Below are 20583 nucleotides of genomic sequence, written 5' to 3'. Positions count from 1 at the left end.
CATTAAAATATATAACATGATTATATAACATTTCGCCGCTTACCGTTTTGCGGAACATCACTTCTCGGTTGACCATAACGCGGAATATAGAGTTTCGCGGAATACCATTTCGCGAAAAACCTTACGCGGGATGTACCATTTCACGGAAAATCTTTTCGTGGAAAGTACCATTTCGCAGGGGTTATTCTCTCCTTACTCGCTGTCGCTTGTTCGGACCCAACTGAAAGAAAGTAACAGAGGTCAGTAGACCTAGGAAAATAAATAGACCTAATTGATGGTTTTTGGTGATCTCGTTTTTGACTAATGTTTTATGGAAGAGTCTAAAATTTCTCGAGTTCGATTAGTTTTCAAGTTACGCAAAAATTTCTGTTTTATTTGTATGAGAGTCCTTATCCCCCTACCACAGGGGTGAGGCGACTAAAAGCATCATAAAAAAAATTCCTGCCTCCAAAACCCCCCACATGCCAAATTTGGTTCCATTTGCTTGATTAGTTCTCGGGGTATGAGGAAATTTGTATATCAGTTGTATGGAAGCCCCCCCTCTTAAAGGGGAGAGGAGTCATAATTCCCCTTCTAAAGAAGGGAGAGGTCTCAATTTATCATAGAAAAAATTCTTGGCACAAAAACACCCACTTGCCAAATTTTGTTCCATTTGCTTGATTAGTTTTCGAATTATGCAGAAATTTGTGTTTCATTTGTATGGGACCCCCCCCCTCTTAGTGGGGGGAGGGGTCTCTAACCATCATAAGCACCTTCCTTGGCCCCAAAAACCTCTACATGCATATTTTCATGCCGATTGGTTCGGTATTTTGGTTGATAGTTTTCGATTCTATAAAGAACATCCCGACAGACAGACAGACAGAAATCCATTTTTATATATAAGATAAAATTATTAAAATTGGTGCAAAGGTTTAAAAGATTAGAATTTTTAAGGCAAGAAAGGTGACAACCATAGTTCCTAGCGGAGACGGGGTATGCCCGTGAGCGTTACGGTATAGAAAAATCTCACAAAGGATCATTATGAAATGTTAAAAATATGCGTTACAAAATAAATGGAAGTTACTTTTCATATTTGACTTCAGCATTATTATACCCATTCTGTGTATAATTACATACCATAAATGCCATATAGTAAACTATAAAATACAAAGAAATATTCTCTGTTATGCATAATTGCATGGAATCTTCCAAATTTTCATGCCGCATGGTTGAAATGACAATTTAAAAAAAGATAGATAAAACCGGGTCAAAATGGTAGACAAAATCGGGGGTACCTAAAATCTGGTGTAGAATAAACCAGGTATAGATATAATCGGAATACCACTGTATTGCCTAGTATGTATATCACTATTGAATTGATTCGTGAACTGGCATTTCGTTCAAAAGTTATAAGTAAAAATATGAAAATTACGTGACACGATTTTCTCCGAAACCACACCATCGATTTCAACGAATACCAAAAGAAACCTTTTGCTATTGCTAAACTTTTTACCAAGTTTGATTGAAAACAAACAATAAGTTTAAAAGTTAGCCTTAAAATTCAGTTTTGACAAGGTTCAAATGATCGCCTGTTTCTCAGAGATGGACAAACCGATTTATGAGCTATTAGTTTCATTTGGCAGGTAATATCGGCACCAACTTTTCAAAAGGATCAATCTGCAAAATGTAAAAAAAACCGAGTGAGGGTTGGTTTTTGCTGGACTAGCATAGGGAAAGAAAACCTCACTCGATTTGTTTACATTTTGCAGATTGGGCCTTTTGAAAAGTTAGTGCCGATATAGCCGGCTAGATCACTATTGAATGATTTTTTAATTGGACGTTTAATTTGAAAGCTATGAGCAATCGTCCCAGACCTCCCAGTTGGCCTCGAGGTAAGACACTGGTCTAATAAGCCAGTCGTCGTATGTTCGAATCTCGGCTGGGAGAGGCTGTTAGGGTCAATAGGATCGTAGCACTTACCCCGCACTGTCCTGTATTCTAACAGCTGGTTGCGAAGTCTGTCGTATAAAAACAGAAGGTTAAATTTCGATTTCGATTTCGACGGAATTAGCACCCAGGCTTTATGAGCAATCGTGTACAACATATCAAAATTAATAATAATTGATAATGATTTTAAACAAGATAATTTACCAAGTTTCACATATTTTAGTATCAAATGAACGGTTTCAACACTGCAAATATATCTGCGAAATTGCATAAGAATTGGTTTTATCGGTCAAAAAATATTTAAAAATATTTGATGAAATTTATTGAAGAAAACTCTTCTACTATGAATCTGTGGGACCAAACCTCAAAAACGCGATAATCAACTATAGCGTAAAAATGCGTAGTTTTTCAACGGGTGTATCTTTGGAACAGTTTATTAATAAAATATAGCATATTTTCTTGCACTATTAGGCTGAACTACCTAATAGGGTGATACAATTTTAGTTTCTTTTAAATGCGTCCAAAAAAATATAGTGTCATTACAAAAATTGTAGAACACACTTTAAAAAGCAACTTTCCTATATTTAGTAACTATCTATCTTTTATTGATCGCGACATATAATGATTGGTTTAAAGAAACCACTTGGAAATCAAGCCTGCTCAAAAGCTTTGCACACGATTTTTTTTATTGCTCTCATATGTTCTACAAAGTTAATCAGTATGTTAAAATATACTCTGAAGGTTTATTGCTAGGATGGATGTGGATGATAATTAACACAGTTCAACTAAGTTCCAAAGACATGTCGATTTCTATATGAACATTTCCAGCTCAAAATGCTAAAAAAGCTATTTTTGATTGGAATGATTGAAATTGGAATGTGAAAATGTGCAAATAGTCTCCTTCTAAACCTAATATTTCCAGATATACCTATAAGGAAAATAAAATAAAAGGGTTTGACAAAGCCGGTCTTTACTTTAAAACAGGCCTGACGTTAATCGTGTGTAGGACCAATCGGCACCAAATTAGGATTTTTGATTTTTGATCTAAAACGAGCAATTTAACAAAATATGGTTCAAATCCGTGAAGGTCGATTATACGGTTTTTGTATACGCGTGAATTGACCTAATACATAATTCTTAGATTTTGCTTAACTTGAGAACGGCTGGGCCCAAGAAACAGTTTATATAAGGATTTTGTTCAAAATGATGAGTAAAGAATTTGATTTTGTTATTTAAAAAAATACCTGAGTTCCTGAGATATGAATTTTTGTATTAAGTAATCAGGAAACCCGAGTTTTTCAGGCATAACTCAGGAAGAACAAAACATGGCATAACTCAGGAACAACACAGACTTCACAACCGATTATTATAGTTGAGAGTCCTATGACAATTACAGGGTTAGTGCAATGATCTTACTAACTCTAGAATCACCTCCCAACCGAGACTCTAACACAAACCGACCGGTTTGTTAGACCTGCATCGTACCTCGAAGCTAACTGGGTGATCGAAACTTGAACTTGAAATTAAGCTTAAATTAGCCTTGACACTAAACTTGAAATTTATTTTATACCTGGACTTCAAAGTGGATTTCGAACTGAAACTACGCAAATAATTAAATGTTACAGAGAAGGTGGGGCACGTGTCCCAGCCTGGGCAAGCCGGTGTAAATAAGCATAATAGTTTAATATTAATTTCCATAATTTTATATCATAATTGAATGATAATCAATTCAATTAGTTTTATTAGTTCAATTTTAATTATCATAAACTTTATATCTTAATTAAATTTGATCAAAAAAGATATGAATTACTCTGAATGCCTAAATAATCCTGACTTTTTATTGATGAATTGATGTGACTTGGATAATAATTATTCATGGCTTGGCGCAGATTTCTATATTCAAATTTCCACTTAAAATGTAATGTAAATGTGAAAAAATGTAACAAAATATTCATATTTAAACATTATACAAACTATATAATTTCAAGAGCGAAACTGCTGTTGGACCTGTGTTGGTTTCCGGTTGATATAGTATGTGCATCATGCATCAAATGCCGCCAACGAAAAGTGACGGGATTTATCAAAGGACTGTTGCACACAATTCAATTTTTCGTATTTAGGTATTTGCTGCAATATTTTGTACCACGCATTGTAATGCACGCAATGTTATGATACGATCCGTTCGTTTTGCGAAGTTGATGGCATCACTTTGTATAACGCAATGTTGCGTTATATAAAAATTGCTTGCAAGTATTTATTGTATGCGAGTATTGCATCTGGCTGTTTCAATGCAAGCTTTGTTAAAAAACCTGATTTAATCCACCTAGTGGTGAAAGGAACCTTTGTTATACGGTCTTACTTGCTATATGAGATAGAAATCGACATGTCTTCGGAACATAATTCATCTATTAGTTAACGTTGCATTGTGCGTTGGTTTACATAAAAATTTTGGAAATTGAAGAGCTTACAAAATTTGAACAAAATAGAAGCACTTACAAATTTTGATAGTTCTTTTTCTCATGAAATTGCTGAGTAAGTTGTTACTAATGTGGGTAAGTGCAAGTAAAAGTAAGTTGTAAGTAGAAATGTTATTCTTTAACATATACATTGCGTAGTAAAGGTCTAGTTTATAGCTTTTGAACTATGCATAATTTCCTGTAATGCCATTCTTTCGATTCACATCAATAAAGTTTTCTTGAAAAAATTTCATCAATTTTTATTAACCTTCGGTTACTCACGCTGTTGTATTCTGAACAACATGTGTAGGTTTTTGAATGCCATATTTACCAATCGTTGTTTAACTAACGTATATTCTTCAATAAACTTGTTATGAGCAAAATGTCTGAATTATTCAAAGTAATAATACTTTAAATTTGTTAGGAAAATAGATCAGCATAAACCGACAGCACAGAAACGAAGCAAACAGCATGTGAAGTGTATCGCTATTGGCCCCAACTGGAATTTTTTCACGTTACTTCATATGGCAAAATGCCGTCTGTATGTAGCAAAACTATCAGCAAATGTAAAATGTTTAAAATGTATCCGTCAGTTAATAGTCGAGTAATTCGGGGTTAAAATCAGGGTATTTTTATAATCAAAGTTCTACAGTTCCTAAACAAGCAAACATAGAGGTATACTATTTTCAGCAAAGTTGTGTATTTTTACTATTTGTATAACTTTGTAATACATGAAAAAGTCATACAACAATTACAAAAAGAGTCAAACTAGAAAAACTGATTTTACAAATTCAGAAACAATAAATAAGATTTCTCTGTCTTCGCTGAAGAGATAGAAGGTTACAGTCTTCAGCAAAATTTCTTGTAATAATATGCTCTAAAACTTTGCAGAACACATCAGTGTGTTATATTGAAACTGAAGAAAAATAATTTTTTTATTTCACTTTTAGGGGGATTAATCAAAATTTAAATTCTACTAAATGACAGAGCATTCAATTTCAAGAAACTCTTCCACAGGTTCGATAAACTTAAAAACAAGTTTTCCTAGTCAAAACTCTAGTGCGCACGTTTTCTTTGGTTTTGGGCTATTGTGCGCGCGAGTAACTGTGTTGCAAAAGTTGGCGCGAGCGTTCGAGGATTGATATCTTTTGACCGGTAAAACCAATTCTTATGAAATTTTGCATATATATTCGTAGTGTCAAAACCTCTCGTTTGATATTAAAATAATTGAAATTAGGTAAATTATCTTGGTTAAAATCATTATAAATTATTGTTAATTTTAGTGTGGTGTATACGATTGCTCATAACTTTCAAATTAAACGACCAATCCAAAAACCATTTAATAGTGATCTATCCGGCTATATTACTTGCCAAATAAAACTTGTAGCGCATAAATCGGTTTGGCCATCTCTGAGAAACAGGCGATCATTTGAACCTTATCAAAAATGGTTTATTAAGGCTAACTTTTAAACTGCTTGTCCGTTTTCAATAAAACTTGGTAAATAGTTTAGTAACAGCAAGAGCTTTCGTTTGGTACTAAGATCGTTAAAATTGGTTGCGTAGTTCAGGAGAAACGCGTGTCACGTAGTTTTCACATTTTTGCTTATAACTTTTAAACGAAACGTCGGACCGCAAAGCAATTCAATAGTGATATACTAGACAATAATACCTTTCAAACAAAAGTAAAAGCGATCAAATCGGTTCAGCCATCTTCGAGAAACAGGCGATAGAAAATGAGCTGCACACACACACATACACACATACACACATACACACACACACACAGACATTGCTCAGTTCGTCGAGCTCTATCGATTGGTATATGTGATTCGGCCCTACGGGCCTCGGATCAATTTCGTGTTTTTCGACCAATTTCTAAACCTTTGTTATATAGTATAACAAAGGTAAAAAAGTATTAAGATACAAGATATTAGAAGCACATTGAGACATGAGACATGCCATTGTGCTTAGAGATGTGCAAAAAAGATTAACAGAGAGAGACACACTATTTTTTCGTATTTTATCGAATGGAATCAGATGTTGAATGAATACATGGAATTTTATAAATCTAGTTGATGCTAACGCAAGGGCGGATTTTAACTTGCGAATCATTGCAACATTACGGGTCAAACTTTCATACGGATCAGTTCTTTAAAACCATCAAACTAAATGTTAACCACAATAAATTAGTTTATTTTAATGCATTCAACGGCTAATCAACATCAAGGGACATCTTATAAATAACAATGAGAATACGATCTGCATCAATGCAGTTTTTATATACATCAATGGAATGATTGTTTTTCTGTTACTTTGTATGGTCCCGCATATAGTTTTCACATGTAACAAGCAATAGGGAGAAGACAAGCTTATTGCACCTTATCAGGAACTTTTCAATGGGCCTCTTTACTTCTTAAGTAATGCATCGGCAGCAGCAGCAACTTCTTTCCACGAATACTCAATATCACTCGCTTCGGTAAATCTTGAACAAACCGCCATGCGCAAGAAGTACGTATCGTTGACCTTCGATGGCACCAGATGAATTTTGCCACGTCCATTGATGAGCTTGAGCAGAGATTCATTGAGTTCGTTTGTTCCTTTAAGCTTGAAACAAACCAAACCCATCTGAACGGTAGTGAAAATTTCGAAACGGTCATCTGCCAGACAGAGCGATTCAAATTGTTTAGCGAATGCACAATGACGACGAATGTGAGCTTGAATATTTTCTACACCATACAAGCGCAGCACAAACCACAGCTTCAAGGCCCGGAATCGACGTCCCAATGGAATCTGCCAGTGGCGGTAATCCGGAGCTGATCCTTGCATGTCGTGCTTCAGATAAAGAGGGTCCACATTGAAAGCATTTACAATCCAGTACGGTTCTTTGAGCCACATGGCACTGCAGTCGAAGTTGACTAGCATCCACTTGTGAGGGTTGAAATTGAAGGAATCAGCAGTTTCAATACCTTTCATGTAGTGACGATACTCTGGGCAGATAAAGGCTGATCCAGCGTAAGCCGCATCCACGTGCAGCCAAACATTGAACTTGTTGGCTACCGGACCCAATTCATCGAGACGATCGAACGCACACGTGTTGGTTGTTCCTAAGGTGCAGACAGCGTAGAAGGGAATTAGTCCATCGGCCAAATCTTGCTTGATGGCTTCCTCGAGAGTTTCACCACGCAGTTGAAGATTCGAATCAGCCTTCAAGGAACGCAGTTTGACTCCTCCGAGCAATCCGGCCCGTTCAACGGAAGAGTGTGATTGGACTAGAATTATTCGATCATGTGATATTGTAAAATGCAATGGTCAGTCTGATTCAGATTTACTCACTTGAAGTGTATCCCACCAGACGAGAAATAATATAGGTTTCATCCCATTCCGGATGCTCCTCCTGAGCTCGCTTTATGGCTTTAGCTTTCGCACCGAGAAGAGCAACAAGGGTAGCTTCACTGGCCGTTCCTTGAATAACGCCACCAGCTTGACCTCCCGAACATGCTAAAAATTCCTCCGGTAGACCTAGCATCTTGCCCAACCAGTTCAGCATTTCCACTTCCAGTTCAGTACACGCTGGGCTAGCAATCTGAAAGAAATCACTTAATTATTATCGAACTATACGAACACTTTCCAGCAGACTTACCCAGGTGAATCCGATGCACGCAATAGCACCGCTGAGCATGTCGGCCACAATCGCCGGATAGGAATTGGCCGTTGGGAAATACGCGTGGAACTTCGGGCTGTGCCAGTGGGTAACACCGGGCATAATGACACGTTCGATGTCGGCCATAACGTCCTGCCATTTTTCCGGCTGCTGGGGAGCTTCCGACGGAATCAAGGGCTTCAGGTATCCCGGTTGAACCTCCGGCAGGACGCGCCTAAGAGAAAAAAAAATAGATTTAGTTTAGATACCATATTTGAATTTCCACAAATAGTTGTATTTTTTCATATTCGATTTTCAAGGGCTCGATTGTAAAAACTAAAATATCTCGTACACTTTGTTGGCATCAACTGACAATCGTCTTGTGAAAATCCATAATCATTAATCCAAAAATAAAAAAATACCCAAGTGACAACATAAGAAGTGGTTTCCCCGACCTTGCGCGGAATCACCCCGAATTGCGTGACTCACGGCTGTTAAACGAGCGTAAATAAAACTGGTTTTACCGTCGAGTGCAGCAATTCTCATTCATTAACACTCGTCCAGGTGACACTGCGATCGAATCAAAAACACTTTCGCTAAGCAAGGACTTTTGTTTAGAGTAAAATTTGGTTAATAGTTAAAAATAAGACAAATGGAATAAACTAGCACTGAAACACGAGTAACCAAGATTTTAACTAAATATTTATGTAGAACAAAAATGTATAAAAGATCATGTCTCGCACTTGAATCAATCGAACATTTCAACCCCGAGGAGTTGCAATTCGTGATGAACCTTGACGCTGGCAGCTAGATTATTGGTTCAATTTATACAGGTCACGCTTCACGATTATCATAATAAACTTGTCTTGTTTCCACACCTGAAACAAGCATCTAGTTTTTTATTACCGCATTTTTCTTCAAATCATTTTTTGCATTGCATGTTTTATTGCGGGTTATTTTTCACACCAAACTGTCAGAAGTGTTATAGTTAAATATCGTTTGTGAAAATAATATATTTTATTAGAGATCAGGTTAACGTTGAATACCTTGTCATTTGATCGAAGAAATATTTTCTTTGAATATGATGCTGAAGTCCCATAAACATCCAACATTCAACTTCTTATAAAATACTGATATAAGCGTTACCAGCATAATGTAATGCTACATGGAAACAATTTAATGATTAGTCAAAATAAATTAAATTTGTTTACCAACGGAAATAGCTATCAGTATTTGCCATATCAGTGCAGAAATTTAGCAGCGCGCTTTTATTTACTGACTCGTTTTTTTCTATCTTCTAAGTCGTGGAATAAATTTTATTACTACATTACACTCACAGCGAGATTAAATTTGCATTGCAATACTTTTTTGCAATTCAGTCTTACACTTTAATGAATTATTAACAATATGATCACAAAGTAGGTATGCAGAAAAATATTCGACCGGTTAGTTTCTACGTCAATGACAAAGCCCGGCTACTCAAAAATGGAATGTGTGGCTACTATGTTCTGACGTCACGGTTAAGACAGAACCTTGAAAGCCCCACGAAATTAGTCGAGCCAAGTCGAGCCATCGAGTTTCATTTCTTGATTGAAACCGTTTCCTGGGTCTGCCGGCGCGTCACACTTTATTGCGGTTTTCGTTTCGTTCGGATTTACAGGCTGAACTAAGTTATAAGTTAAACCTTGAGCGAGCAGCGCAGGTGCGCACATTGAGAACCTACAAATGAATCAATGCAGTTTTGTACTATTGCACGATTAAGCTCACCGGCAGCGGCACCGAAATGCATGTATCTCTCTCGGTTAATCATTCAACAGTCTGCTGTCTGTAGGTCAAGTTCACGGTAATATTAGAGCACTGATAGTGAGGCAAATAGGTGAGCTCTTACTAATTACAGTGAAGTCTAGTACTGTTTAAATAAACTACGCTAATTAGAGACATGTTAACGTCGTTCGTTTCTAATTTCATACCAGTAAAAGCTTCTTACCTGTCTCGGATGTTCTCCAGATAGTCGGCAATGTAGTCCACCATCTCCTTGGCGAACTCTTTGAACTGAGGAGCCTGCATTTCAGTCTATTGAAATGGGAAGAAAATAAAGTAATTAAATATATTTAATAAACTCACTGCAGAATTAATTGTTAGTACGGAAAGACTACTTACAACTGGGGGAGCCTCAAACCGATTGGTTCCCATTATGGAAAGTGGTTAGTGAGCTTACAAGGTTAGCATGAGATTAAAATAACGGTACGTGTTAATCATTAAATAAAATCTATTGAGAAGCAATACATTACTCGTTTTTCTGCTGGGACTGGCATTGTAAAAATATTTTAAATAAACACTAAGTAAAATTAAAACTTTAAACACAGTTCCTGTGCAATACGTAAAATCGTTTAATGCTACTGTACTGATAGCAATGATGCTACACAATGGACGCTATTCAATGCGACACAATATCGGGTAAAAATATTTATGCATGTGTAAGTGTATTAATGGATTTGCTATAAAGTTATAGAGATATAAAAATTGGCCAAAAATTCGAAAGTGATATGGGATTCGTTAAAGAGACGAATTGCACATACGATTCAACGCAGTTCGATACGAAATAAAAAAATTCTGAGCATGTTTAAAGCTGACAAGTGAACCACTGAAATGATTGGCCAGATTTGAACGCTTATCTTTTTGGCATTTTGGCTTTGAAGAATGAGACAATTTAGACTATTTCTACGCAATGAATAAATCTATTGGACATAACGAAAGATTGAGTGAAAGATTTCGGACAACCGGAAACCAGAAGGAAAAATAAACAAAAAAAATTGCAGTAAATTTTTAATAGCTTCAAACGGCCACGCTATTTTTATTTAGCAGACAGAACACTCTGAAGAATGAACCAAATTAATTGATGATGATATTGATGAATGATATCACAATAGATGAAAATACTGGTCGTAGTGATAATATTCATACAAAAAAAAGAGTAAGTTGATCCTACTTCTACTTCTTTTTATCGCGGAAGAACACAAAAATTCCCGTCTGATATGAAAATATAAATCAATTTTCATTCACTAGCCATTAGCAGCATTTTATTTTTAATTCCAGCATGTGGTGCGTTATTTACACTACTACCAATGTGTGAGGCAGTTACTCCTGAAACTATTCTATCGTGTTGACATAGCTAGTATTTGAGTGATAACCACTTGCTTCTGGCGCTAATGTATATGAACGATTCAATGATACACTAGCGCCAGCAGCAAGCTGTTGTCACTGCAAAACTAGTTATCTTCAAAGAGCCGGTATATATGCTATACCGACACGTTATCCATCGGTCTCTTTTTTGATCTGAAAAGCATTTAATCCTTATGCTGGCTATTTCGGTCGGTCGGATTTAAAAAACACAGACACCACTATAGAAAATGGGCTCAATTTAGCCGCAGCGACTTCATCATTTCTCGCGACTATAACTCAAATTCAGTAGCGTTTTTTAAGCCCAAAATAAACGCCGATATCCAGTAAATATTATTGCATCAACTGGTATAAAAATCTTGTCTAGAATAAATATCCACCGTCAACTTGAATTCATGCTCAAGCTTGCGGATGAGTTCCGAGACCCACTATGCCTTAAATCGCTTTACTGTTCACTTGTGCGGTCAATTCTCGAGACTAATGCTGTCATTTGGTGTCCATTTTACGCAAATTGGTCGCGCAGAATCGAGATGGTACAGAAGAACAATGCCCTTCGCCATCTTCCGTGGCGCGATCGACTGAACCTTCCGTCGTATGAAAATCGCTGCCGACTTCTTGGCATTCAGCCACTGGAACTCAGACGATGAACTGCACAGGCGGTTTTTGCTGCTAAACTACTGACGAATCGCATCGACTGCCCGTCGTTATTAGAACAACTGGCCCTATATGCTCCCGAATGACCGTTACGTCAGAGAAACGACTTCTATTTGGAACCACGGAGTCATTTATATGGATCTCATGAACCTGTTCGAATTATGTGTCTTCGTTTTAACGAGGTGTTAAAACTAGGCTAGGCTACATCCACTAGGCTACATCCAATTATTTGAAGTCAAAAGAAAGATATTTTCATAGCAGTTCCAATGATGTGGTTTTTCCAGTTAAAGTCGCGGAGCTTGGGGTAGCATGATCTCTATTTGATCAAAACTACAAGAGACAAAAAGGTGTTATGAACAAACACGAAGCTAAAAGAATGAACATTAAACATTTTTTCGCGTCAAAAAATTGAATCTTGCTGACTGGAATTCAGAGATATTTACTCTTATATGAATAAAATTTGGGTAACCTGCCGTTTATTTGACTTTAAAATTAAAATACTTCCAAATTCTGGAAATAGAAATCATGCGATCGGATTCCTTTTGGAAATAGCTTATTTTTGGCGAAAAACGATTAATTTTTTCCCACAAAAAACCGGAGATATGGACTTTTACATCTCTTCATATCGTGGAAATTGAGTGAAGTTTTTGGAACGTCTTAGTAGAAAATAAAACCTAAAATTAAAGAAGAATTTAATTGGAAATTTCGGAAATTACGGAATTTCGAAATATAGACATAAAGGTTAGGTTTTCGAAGAAAAAACATCCCTACTGTGCACTGCTTTACCAATGCCGACTCGGTAACCTTGCGGCTACAGAGCCTCTTATTAGTTATTTTATGGTGGTTTTCTGGCGCAATGAGAGTATGCTGGCAAGCTTGCCTTTTACGTGGTTTACGTGAATTTCGGAGTTTAAGCTCTACGTAAATTCAGAAATTTTCTTCGTGTAAAAGTGGCTTGTGATCTGCCAACCTTGTCTTTCATAGGCGTTTTTTTTTTCAAGAAATGCTTTATAAAATAAAATATTAGATGTTAACGGTTCCAAGGAAGTGAATACTTCGGTTTTTTTTTGGCAAAAATATCCGTTTCTTTCCTCGTAAACACCAAACACTATGCGTCCAGGAATTATACGTACAATTAAAAAATAATAAAAATGGGTGCCTCTTTCGTCTTTAAGCTATGAAAAAACAGCAATTTCAAGAAAAAGGACTCAAAATTTAAAGGAGTTCCGATTTTGCATAAATTTTTATATGTATTTGTTCCTTTCCACAAAAATTTAGACTCGTAATTGTTTCCCTTTCTGAATTAGGTTTGTTCCAAAAATTATAATAGGTACGTCTATCGAAAAAATAATAGGACTGCAGCTCAAAGCTGCTCAGGTTTTAAAGATCACCAAAGTATTAAAAATATTTGGTTTCCCTTGTTTTCATGGAGCGTACATCAAAGAGACTCCATTATTTATATTTTTCAGGAAAGCTAAGATTTTTTTACATAGCATGTACATAATTCAGAAAACTATGATTTTTAGTTTTTAGGCTACAATTTTTTAAAGAAATAAAGTTGCGAGAATGGAATGGAGACGCTGAGTGTTTTGTGTTTATCTGGATTAGAACAGATATTTTTGGCAAGACGAATCAGAAATATTTACTTTTAAATTTCGGAAAAAAAACCTTTTCATGTAGTTTGAAATAGGAGATTTACTATTAGTTTTTCTAGCGTAGGGGGAAGTCCCGCAGTACCGGACACCTAAGGATGTTGACATATATAAAATCAACACTTATCATGACACCTGAATGGCGCCCAGGCGGAGAACCATGGCGGCGAAGAAAGCGATTTCGACGGTGCAACAAACGGGGAAGAGGTGCCAGCCCCAACAATAGGCGAAATTAAGGAGGCCATCATGCAGCTAAACAACAGCTAGGAAAGATGGCATCGGAGCGGAGCTTATTAAAATGGGACCAAAAAAACTGGCAGTTTGTATACACCGACTAATTGTTAGAATTTGGGAAACGGAACAGCTACCGGAGGAGTGGAAAGATGGGGTTATCTGCCCGACAAGTTGGACTGCCAGAACTATCGAGCGATCACCGTTCTCAATGCCGCCTATAAAGTGCTGTCTTAAATCATTTTCCGCCGACTATCACCAATTGCGAAAAGATTTGTGCGAACTTATCAAGCCGGCTTCGTCGAAGGTCGGTCTACAACGGATCAAATATTTACACTGCGGCAAATCCTCCAAAAGGGCCGTGAATACAGAGTTCCCACGCATCATTTGCTCGTTGACTTCAAAGCCGTATATGATACCATTTACCGGAAAGAGCTATGGAAAATTATGGACGAGAACAGCTTCCCCAGGAAGCTCATCAAACTGATTAAATCTACGATTGATGGTACACAGTGCTGTGTTCGGATTTCAGGTGGTTGTCAAGTTCATTCGAATCACACAGAGGGCTTCGTAGAGGTAATGGTCTTTCATGACTGCTGTTCAACATAGCGCTACAGGTATTATGAACCGAGCGGATATCAACACGCGTGGCACGATATTTAACAAATCTAGTCAATTCGCCTGCTTTGCCGATGACATGGATATTATCGGCAGAACATCTGTGGCGGTGGCTGAACAGTACACCAGACTAAAGCGCGAAGCAGAAAAGATTGGGTTAAAGGTAAGTACGTCTAAAACCAAGTACATGCTGGTCAGGGGAACCGAGGCCAAACTACGCCGTTTGGGCAGTAAGTGTCCGGTATTGGGAACTGCCCGGCGTTAGGGGACTTCCCCCTACTAATCAAAATTGTTAGGTATGAAGCGTAAGTTAAAAGTACCCTCCTAGCATGTCTTAAAATTTGGTTTTTATATTTTTTAGTTTGGTGCAAATAGAATTGCTTTACTTTTATTGGTATCGCGAAAATATTGTAGAACTAATTAATAACATTTTTACTTTGAATGTTACAAACATTTTTACTTTGTAATTGGTAATAAAACGATAAAGCTCTAGAAACTATTTTATTGGCATAAAAGCATATCGCTTACGAAATGTATAGGCGGAGAACAATCTCTGACGAACATAACTCAATTACCTTCCGATTGAAAAGAGCAAATAAGTTAATTTACGGGCGGTGTTGGCTGTATTACGTTCAGAAGTATTGACGTAGATGCAGCGTCTAGTAAAATTGGGTTTTCTTTGGCGACTGAAACTTATTTGTTCAGCTGTGCCATTATGGATCTCTGTATCTATAAATCAATAGATTAGTGAGGGTTATCATTAAGCAATCTCTTCATAGGCTTTACATGCAGCATTACTATTAAGAATCATTGCTAATAAATAAATGTAAATTATTCACCAAACAATGTTTTATTGTAATTAAAGCTAAAATTAAAAAGTACTTATTAAGTACTTATTTAAAGGTTAACTAGAAATTAATATTATTTTATTATGCTTAGCGGCTGACAGACAACACAACACAGACAACAGAGAACAGAGAATGAAATTATTATTTTTATCATTTGAAATATGAAACAGTTACAGCTTTCTGACATAAATTGAATTGAATATCATTTTCATTACTATAGAAGACTTTCAATTCACCCAGAAATAAACAAGATTTAAAATCACTTCCGTTCTAGCTCAACAGTAACAACATGTAAGCGTTCACTTTTACGGAACCGTTCGTATTCCAAAACTTGTTTTCTGCAATTGCTGTGTTCACCAGCCGTGTGTCCGGCGGTGGCCTTGGCGGGTTTAATGAAAGGAATTGGTTTCGCAACTCTCCATTTACTTCCGTTTTTCTCTACATTGTTAATAACACGCTGACAGTCCCAGGTACAACACCGTAAAACAGAACAAAAAATACCTTTTTCTCCACACCAATCGAATTTAAAATCTTAAGTAGCTCCTATTCTCAATGTCACTCAGCAGCAGCAGCTTGAACACAACACGACAAGTAGGGGGTTGATTTCTAACGCCTCAGACCAAAATCACCGAACGATTTTTCGCACTTGACCGATTCTGCAATTGTCGTTTCGATCGACACACACCTTCGAGAGCTGGCGTGCGAATGCAACAGGTTATATCAAAACGAGCTTTTCAACCCCCAGCTTTATTCCACCTTCACTCACGCCGGATTATTTCCGCCCAATCTAGTATACAACCGCTGTGTGCTCGACCGCACTGTTCATATGCTACTGAAAGCTAAATCTGGCCGTGACAGGCTTTTAAAGCAGAGTTCGTTCTTCACTAAAGCAGTATCACAGAATACGTGCACTTCATTCACTTCAATTCTCATTCTCGAACTCTATATGTTGTAGCTCCGACATGGACAACCATCAGTGACGTCGTCGTCCGTTGCGGCCGTTGCGAAAATGCGCGAATATTCATCGTCTCTGGTGGGGCCAGTTGCTAGTTAGTGATAGCCGAGATTCAATATACCCCACAAGGGGTAGATGCATAGTGTAACCACATTCTGGCACCTGGCAGTAAATGAACAGACACTAGTGATTAATTTGGGGTCTCTCAATTTGCTGAGTAAATAGGTAATATTTTTCATTTCAACAGCAGTTGGGATGTGATGGGAAGTATTTTTGTAAAAATGTAAATGCAATCAATTTTTATTAATTAGAGATGTTTAGTGGAAAGTCAATACTGCTATTAGAGAAGCTCGCAATTTGATACATTTATGAATATTATACAGCAATGCCATACAGTTAGCCCTACCTGAAAAATAGAAAATGTGTAGATCTGGAACAATTAAATAAAATCTATTATCGTTCATAGATGAAAGAATTATTTAGCAAAAGTTGCATAGAAGATTATTGCATCCATAAAAAAAATTAGCAGAACGTAGTGCGTTCCATACATCTTAAGACTGTGTGAAGGAACACATTTCAGAAGCAGTGAACATCGTTACTAGAAGTAGAAAAATCACAGGACTGGTTTTCACTCCTGACGGTCAGCCTCGTGAACTACTGGAGGCAGTGTAGGTGGTGATAAGTGCCACAGTTATACATATGTATGAATGAAGTAGATGTGAGGAATAAATCTGCAAATCCAAGTCAAGTGGCTCATTCGAGCTTAAATGAAGATTCTTTTTTCGCCCTACGAAGCCTTGGTCATCGATTATTTTGAGCATCGAAATGGGACGGTGGTTAACTAAATGTTGCTTGCAGTATAGATCAGTACATTTCTATGATTAGCGATGCTGATGGGAATTATGGAAATAGTCATTGGCAGGCTGAGCCCTCCCTAGAAAAGACTTAGAACATTTTTCATTACTGTATTCCTTCATAAGTTCAATAACTAGACCAGCATACATTATTTTATGAAATTTTAGGACTCTTCGGCCCATTTTGTGCAACAATATTGAAACACGCCCAACTTTCTCGCATTTCCATTCATAGTGCTATTTAAATTTTAAATAAAACTATATAAACATTATTCTGTAATTCTTCTATTCCCTATCTTTGAAAGAAAGAACCCTTCACTACACTATATGTACATAGTTCCTTTAGTAAGTATGCACAACGCAGAAATAAATCACTGACAATCTCATGAAACACCGCGAAAAGCTTTTATCGTGTATTCCTTTCTCCTATTGCCAGCTAAGATTCTCGCCCATTATTTTCCCATTCCGTAAATAAAACGGGCTAGGTGGGTAGAAAACGTTCCGCGATAGTAAAACAAGCAATGCTCTCGGAAGAGTATTAACTTTCTTCTTAGTTAGGTAGGTATTTTTCCAACTAGACATTGGTCTGACAGAAAAAAAGGATAACAGCTGAGTCTCGAACATATGACTTCCGTCATGTAATGCTAGTGCCAAACCTCTATATTACAAAGTTGCTAAAGATTTGGAGCAGTTCTCAAGTGATAGCCAACGAGTGAAAGTTCTCTGAATAGCATAGAAGTAGTTTCAGAAAAAAAATCAAAGCAAAAATGGCAGGGCGTGCGTAACAGGAAAATGTTGACTTCTATTGCTATCAGCGAATCTCAGTAACATAACAACCCTACAATTCATTCAACAAGTGGATTCATTCAGCAGAAAATCTCTTCTATAGAAAGTAAAGTCATGTCCCCGTGGGAGGAGGATTTCCCTATCCACCGGGGACTCTCAGAAACATCAAATCAAAGAAGGAATGAATCAACACAATTTCCGCTTAACTGTTCTTGAATTTGTCGCCTTTCAAGAGCGTCGCCGGAATATACGGGCGGGCGGTAGAGGTTCGCTCAGCAACTGGTCGTCTGCAGACAGGATACGAGTGGCTTCGTTATCGTCGCTATTATTGCGAAACGAGGCGGGCAGCGCCACCATAGCATAGGTTTAGGTTTATATGACGAGGAGCTGATGGCTCGAATGTCCAGGGATGCTTAAGTGGAAAACAGAAACATGGAAAAGTGGGTATATTATGGGTGCTTACTTTCAAATTTACCATTTATGTGCGTTAAATTCACATTTTCATATCACATTCATATCACAGCACTCATTTTTCGTACCGAATGAAAAAACAGATTAAGACTACATTATACAACAATGCGAATATGCAACACATCCATTACTTAACAAACAGCTGATAAGATTGCTAACCATAATGTTGACCTTCTAACCCTAGAATCTGAAACTGAAGATGAATACTTTGGATTCATATTATACAATGTTTTGAATCAGATTAGTATAAACCAGTTTTATGTATGAATGTTAAATCCGTTATTTCTGAAGAATGCTATATAAATTTAAACCGAATAAAAAGTAATTAAAATTATAATAGAATTTTTGCACGTGATAGGATGGGAAGGTGATTTGTCTTTAAAATTGTTTGTTATCCCTAGAATGCAAATAATTCCGACAACATATCCCAAGTCGCAACCCAACAATTTGGGTTTTATTACACTCTTATGATGGCATTTAAGGTCAAAATTGGTCATGAAAACCGCCATAAGAGTACAATAAAACTCACATTGTTGCTTGGGATGTATCAATTCGTCTGTTTGCTTTTCGCCTTCTTAACGCTTCCACCACAACGCGGAGGAAAGCAAATCGAGCATCCCTGAAGCGCTGAAAAGTTATCGATAGATTCTATCCTAATTGGTTAAATCATGCTGTCCCAACGTCGTTATGAGTCGTTTAACTTTATCTACCCGTATTTTCTATGCACGAAGCGCTTTGAAAGCAACAAAGGCCAACGTATTCTCTTTTGGATTCAATTACAAAGAAAGGATTTTTGCACTTGACAACGGAAATTTGATTTCGAAAATAAACTCATAAGTACAACATCTTTGTAGTGTCTAAAACATTTTATATTTTATATGCTCAGCCGGGCATTATTTATTGTGCGTGTATTGTTATCAAAACGCTTGTAGGCTTTAAAAGACATGTAACGAAATTTTTTCTAGTTTGAGACACTAAAACGTATTAGACTATAGATCAAGACTCAGTTTTAGACTAGTAATTTACTTATCGCACAAATATCGGGTCATTGAAGTGACAACTCCAGGCTTTCCATATTGCACCTTGTGGAATTATTTTTAAATTTGCAGAGAAGTGAAACACGTGCTCCAGGCTGGGCACACCAGTGCACAGTGGGGAATCGCTGAGTGGGCATCAAAGAAGCCTTTGACTTTAGAATAAGTCAGTGACAAAAGTGCAACTGAACTCAAATTATAACAATGGAATTTGATTATCATCGACTTGCGATTGTATTCGGGCCCATTTTAAGTCATGCCGCTTCGCTGAGTCTAGTTGACCTGTTTGAACATTTCCGGAAAGCACCAGAATCCATGTCACCCGATATTGCATCCTTGATGTTCGTTGCTGCAACCAGTATCATTGTTGAAAATTGGCTCGAAAATTATATGCTCCGTCCAAGGATTGATTCAGCAAAGACCTTCGTCCTGGTTGTCTGTAAGGTATATATAAATGTTATAGAGATGTAAATGTTATACATTCACGAAAGCTTAGGTTATAAAATTATTTATTTGATGAGATAAAACTGGTTAGCTTTTCGTAGCAGAAATTTTGTTAGCATTTATGTTTAAAAGCTACACTTTGTTGTAGTGTAATAATCATTTTGAGAAAAACCTATTTTCCGTGAATTTGATCTAATACTATTTCTTAAACGTCCTCTGAGATGGATTGCTTCAACTTCGATTCGCAGATAGTGTTGAATATTACGATATGTGAGCTTGCCCTGCGATTATTGTGGATACCAACCCTTTATTTGCTTCGGTATTTGCGAGATGAAAAAATATTGGTATGTATAAATTATATCATTAATTTAGAGAAAAAGAAACTATCAGTCAAACCATTTACAGGCAGTTACTGTACGCCTGATATTTTGCTATCTGCAGAAGTTCGCTAGAACTCGGAGACTGTTATCTAAATTGATCAAAGCTTCCGAAGAAGAAGCTGGTTTTAATTTTGCTCGTAACCTAGTGGCTGGCATCTACTTTCTATGTACAATATCCATGTGCAATTGCCATCAAAAATTGCGACATTTACGATTACCTCGTTTTGGAAGGTTTAGTATTTATGTGACTCTTATTTCTATAGCAAATTAAACCTAGATAAAACGATATTTTTAGGCAACTTTCAGCTATTGGATATGAATCTACACATCTGGAATAATCCGGTATCGGAAAAGATAGGAATCGTGAAGTATACCGCCACGTAGGATTATTATGAAGGTAACCCAACCTTTGATAAATCGGTACAACAGACTAAACATTTGCGATTTATGGTAA

The 20583-nt window shown here is 36.9% G+C and overlaps 2 protein-coding genes across 2 annotated transcripts; one reads left to right on the top strand and one right to left on the bottom strand.

The window, feature by feature from the left end:
• Positions 1 to 6598: 6598 nt before the first annotated feature.
• LOC128742909 (aromatic-L-amino-acid decarboxylase-like) lies at positions 6599 to 15975 on the bottom strand. Its single transcript, XM_053839404.1, has 5 exons — positions 15707 to 15975; positions 10010 to 10095; positions 8023 to 8257; positions 7716 to 7965; positions 6599 to 7651 (listed from the first exon to the last, which is right to left on the bottom strand). The coding sequence occupies exons 2-5, from the start codon at positions 10087 to 10089 to the stop codon at positions 6789 to 6791; spliced, it is 1428 nt and encodes a 475-aa protein (XP_053695379.1). The 5' UTR covers positions 10090 to 10095; positions 15707 to 15975; the 3' UTR covers positions 6599 to 6788.
• A 3534-nt stretch (positions 15976 to 19509) lies between these two features.
• LOC128740755 (uncharacterized) lies at positions 19510 to 20513 on the top strand. The gene is made up of 3 exons (XM_053836320.1): positions 19510 to 19749; positions 19998 to 20093; positions 20436 to 20513. The coding sequence occupies exons 1-3, from the start codon at positions 19510 to 19512 to the stop codon at positions 20511 to 20513; spliced, it is 414 nt and encodes a 137-aa protein (XP_053692295.1).
• The last annotated feature ends 70 nt before the right edge of the window (positions 20514 to 20583 follow it).

This window comes from Sabethes cyaneus, chromosome 3 (assembly GCF_943734655.1).
Source record: "Sabethes cyaneus chromosome 3, idSabCyanKW18_F2, whole genome shotgun sequence".
NCBI lineage: Eukaryota > Metazoa > Arthropoda > Insecta > Diptera > Culicidae > Sabethes > Sabethes cyaneus.
Note: the sequence above shows the minus strand (reverse complement) of the source record. Positions and strands in the feature narration are given on the sequence as shown.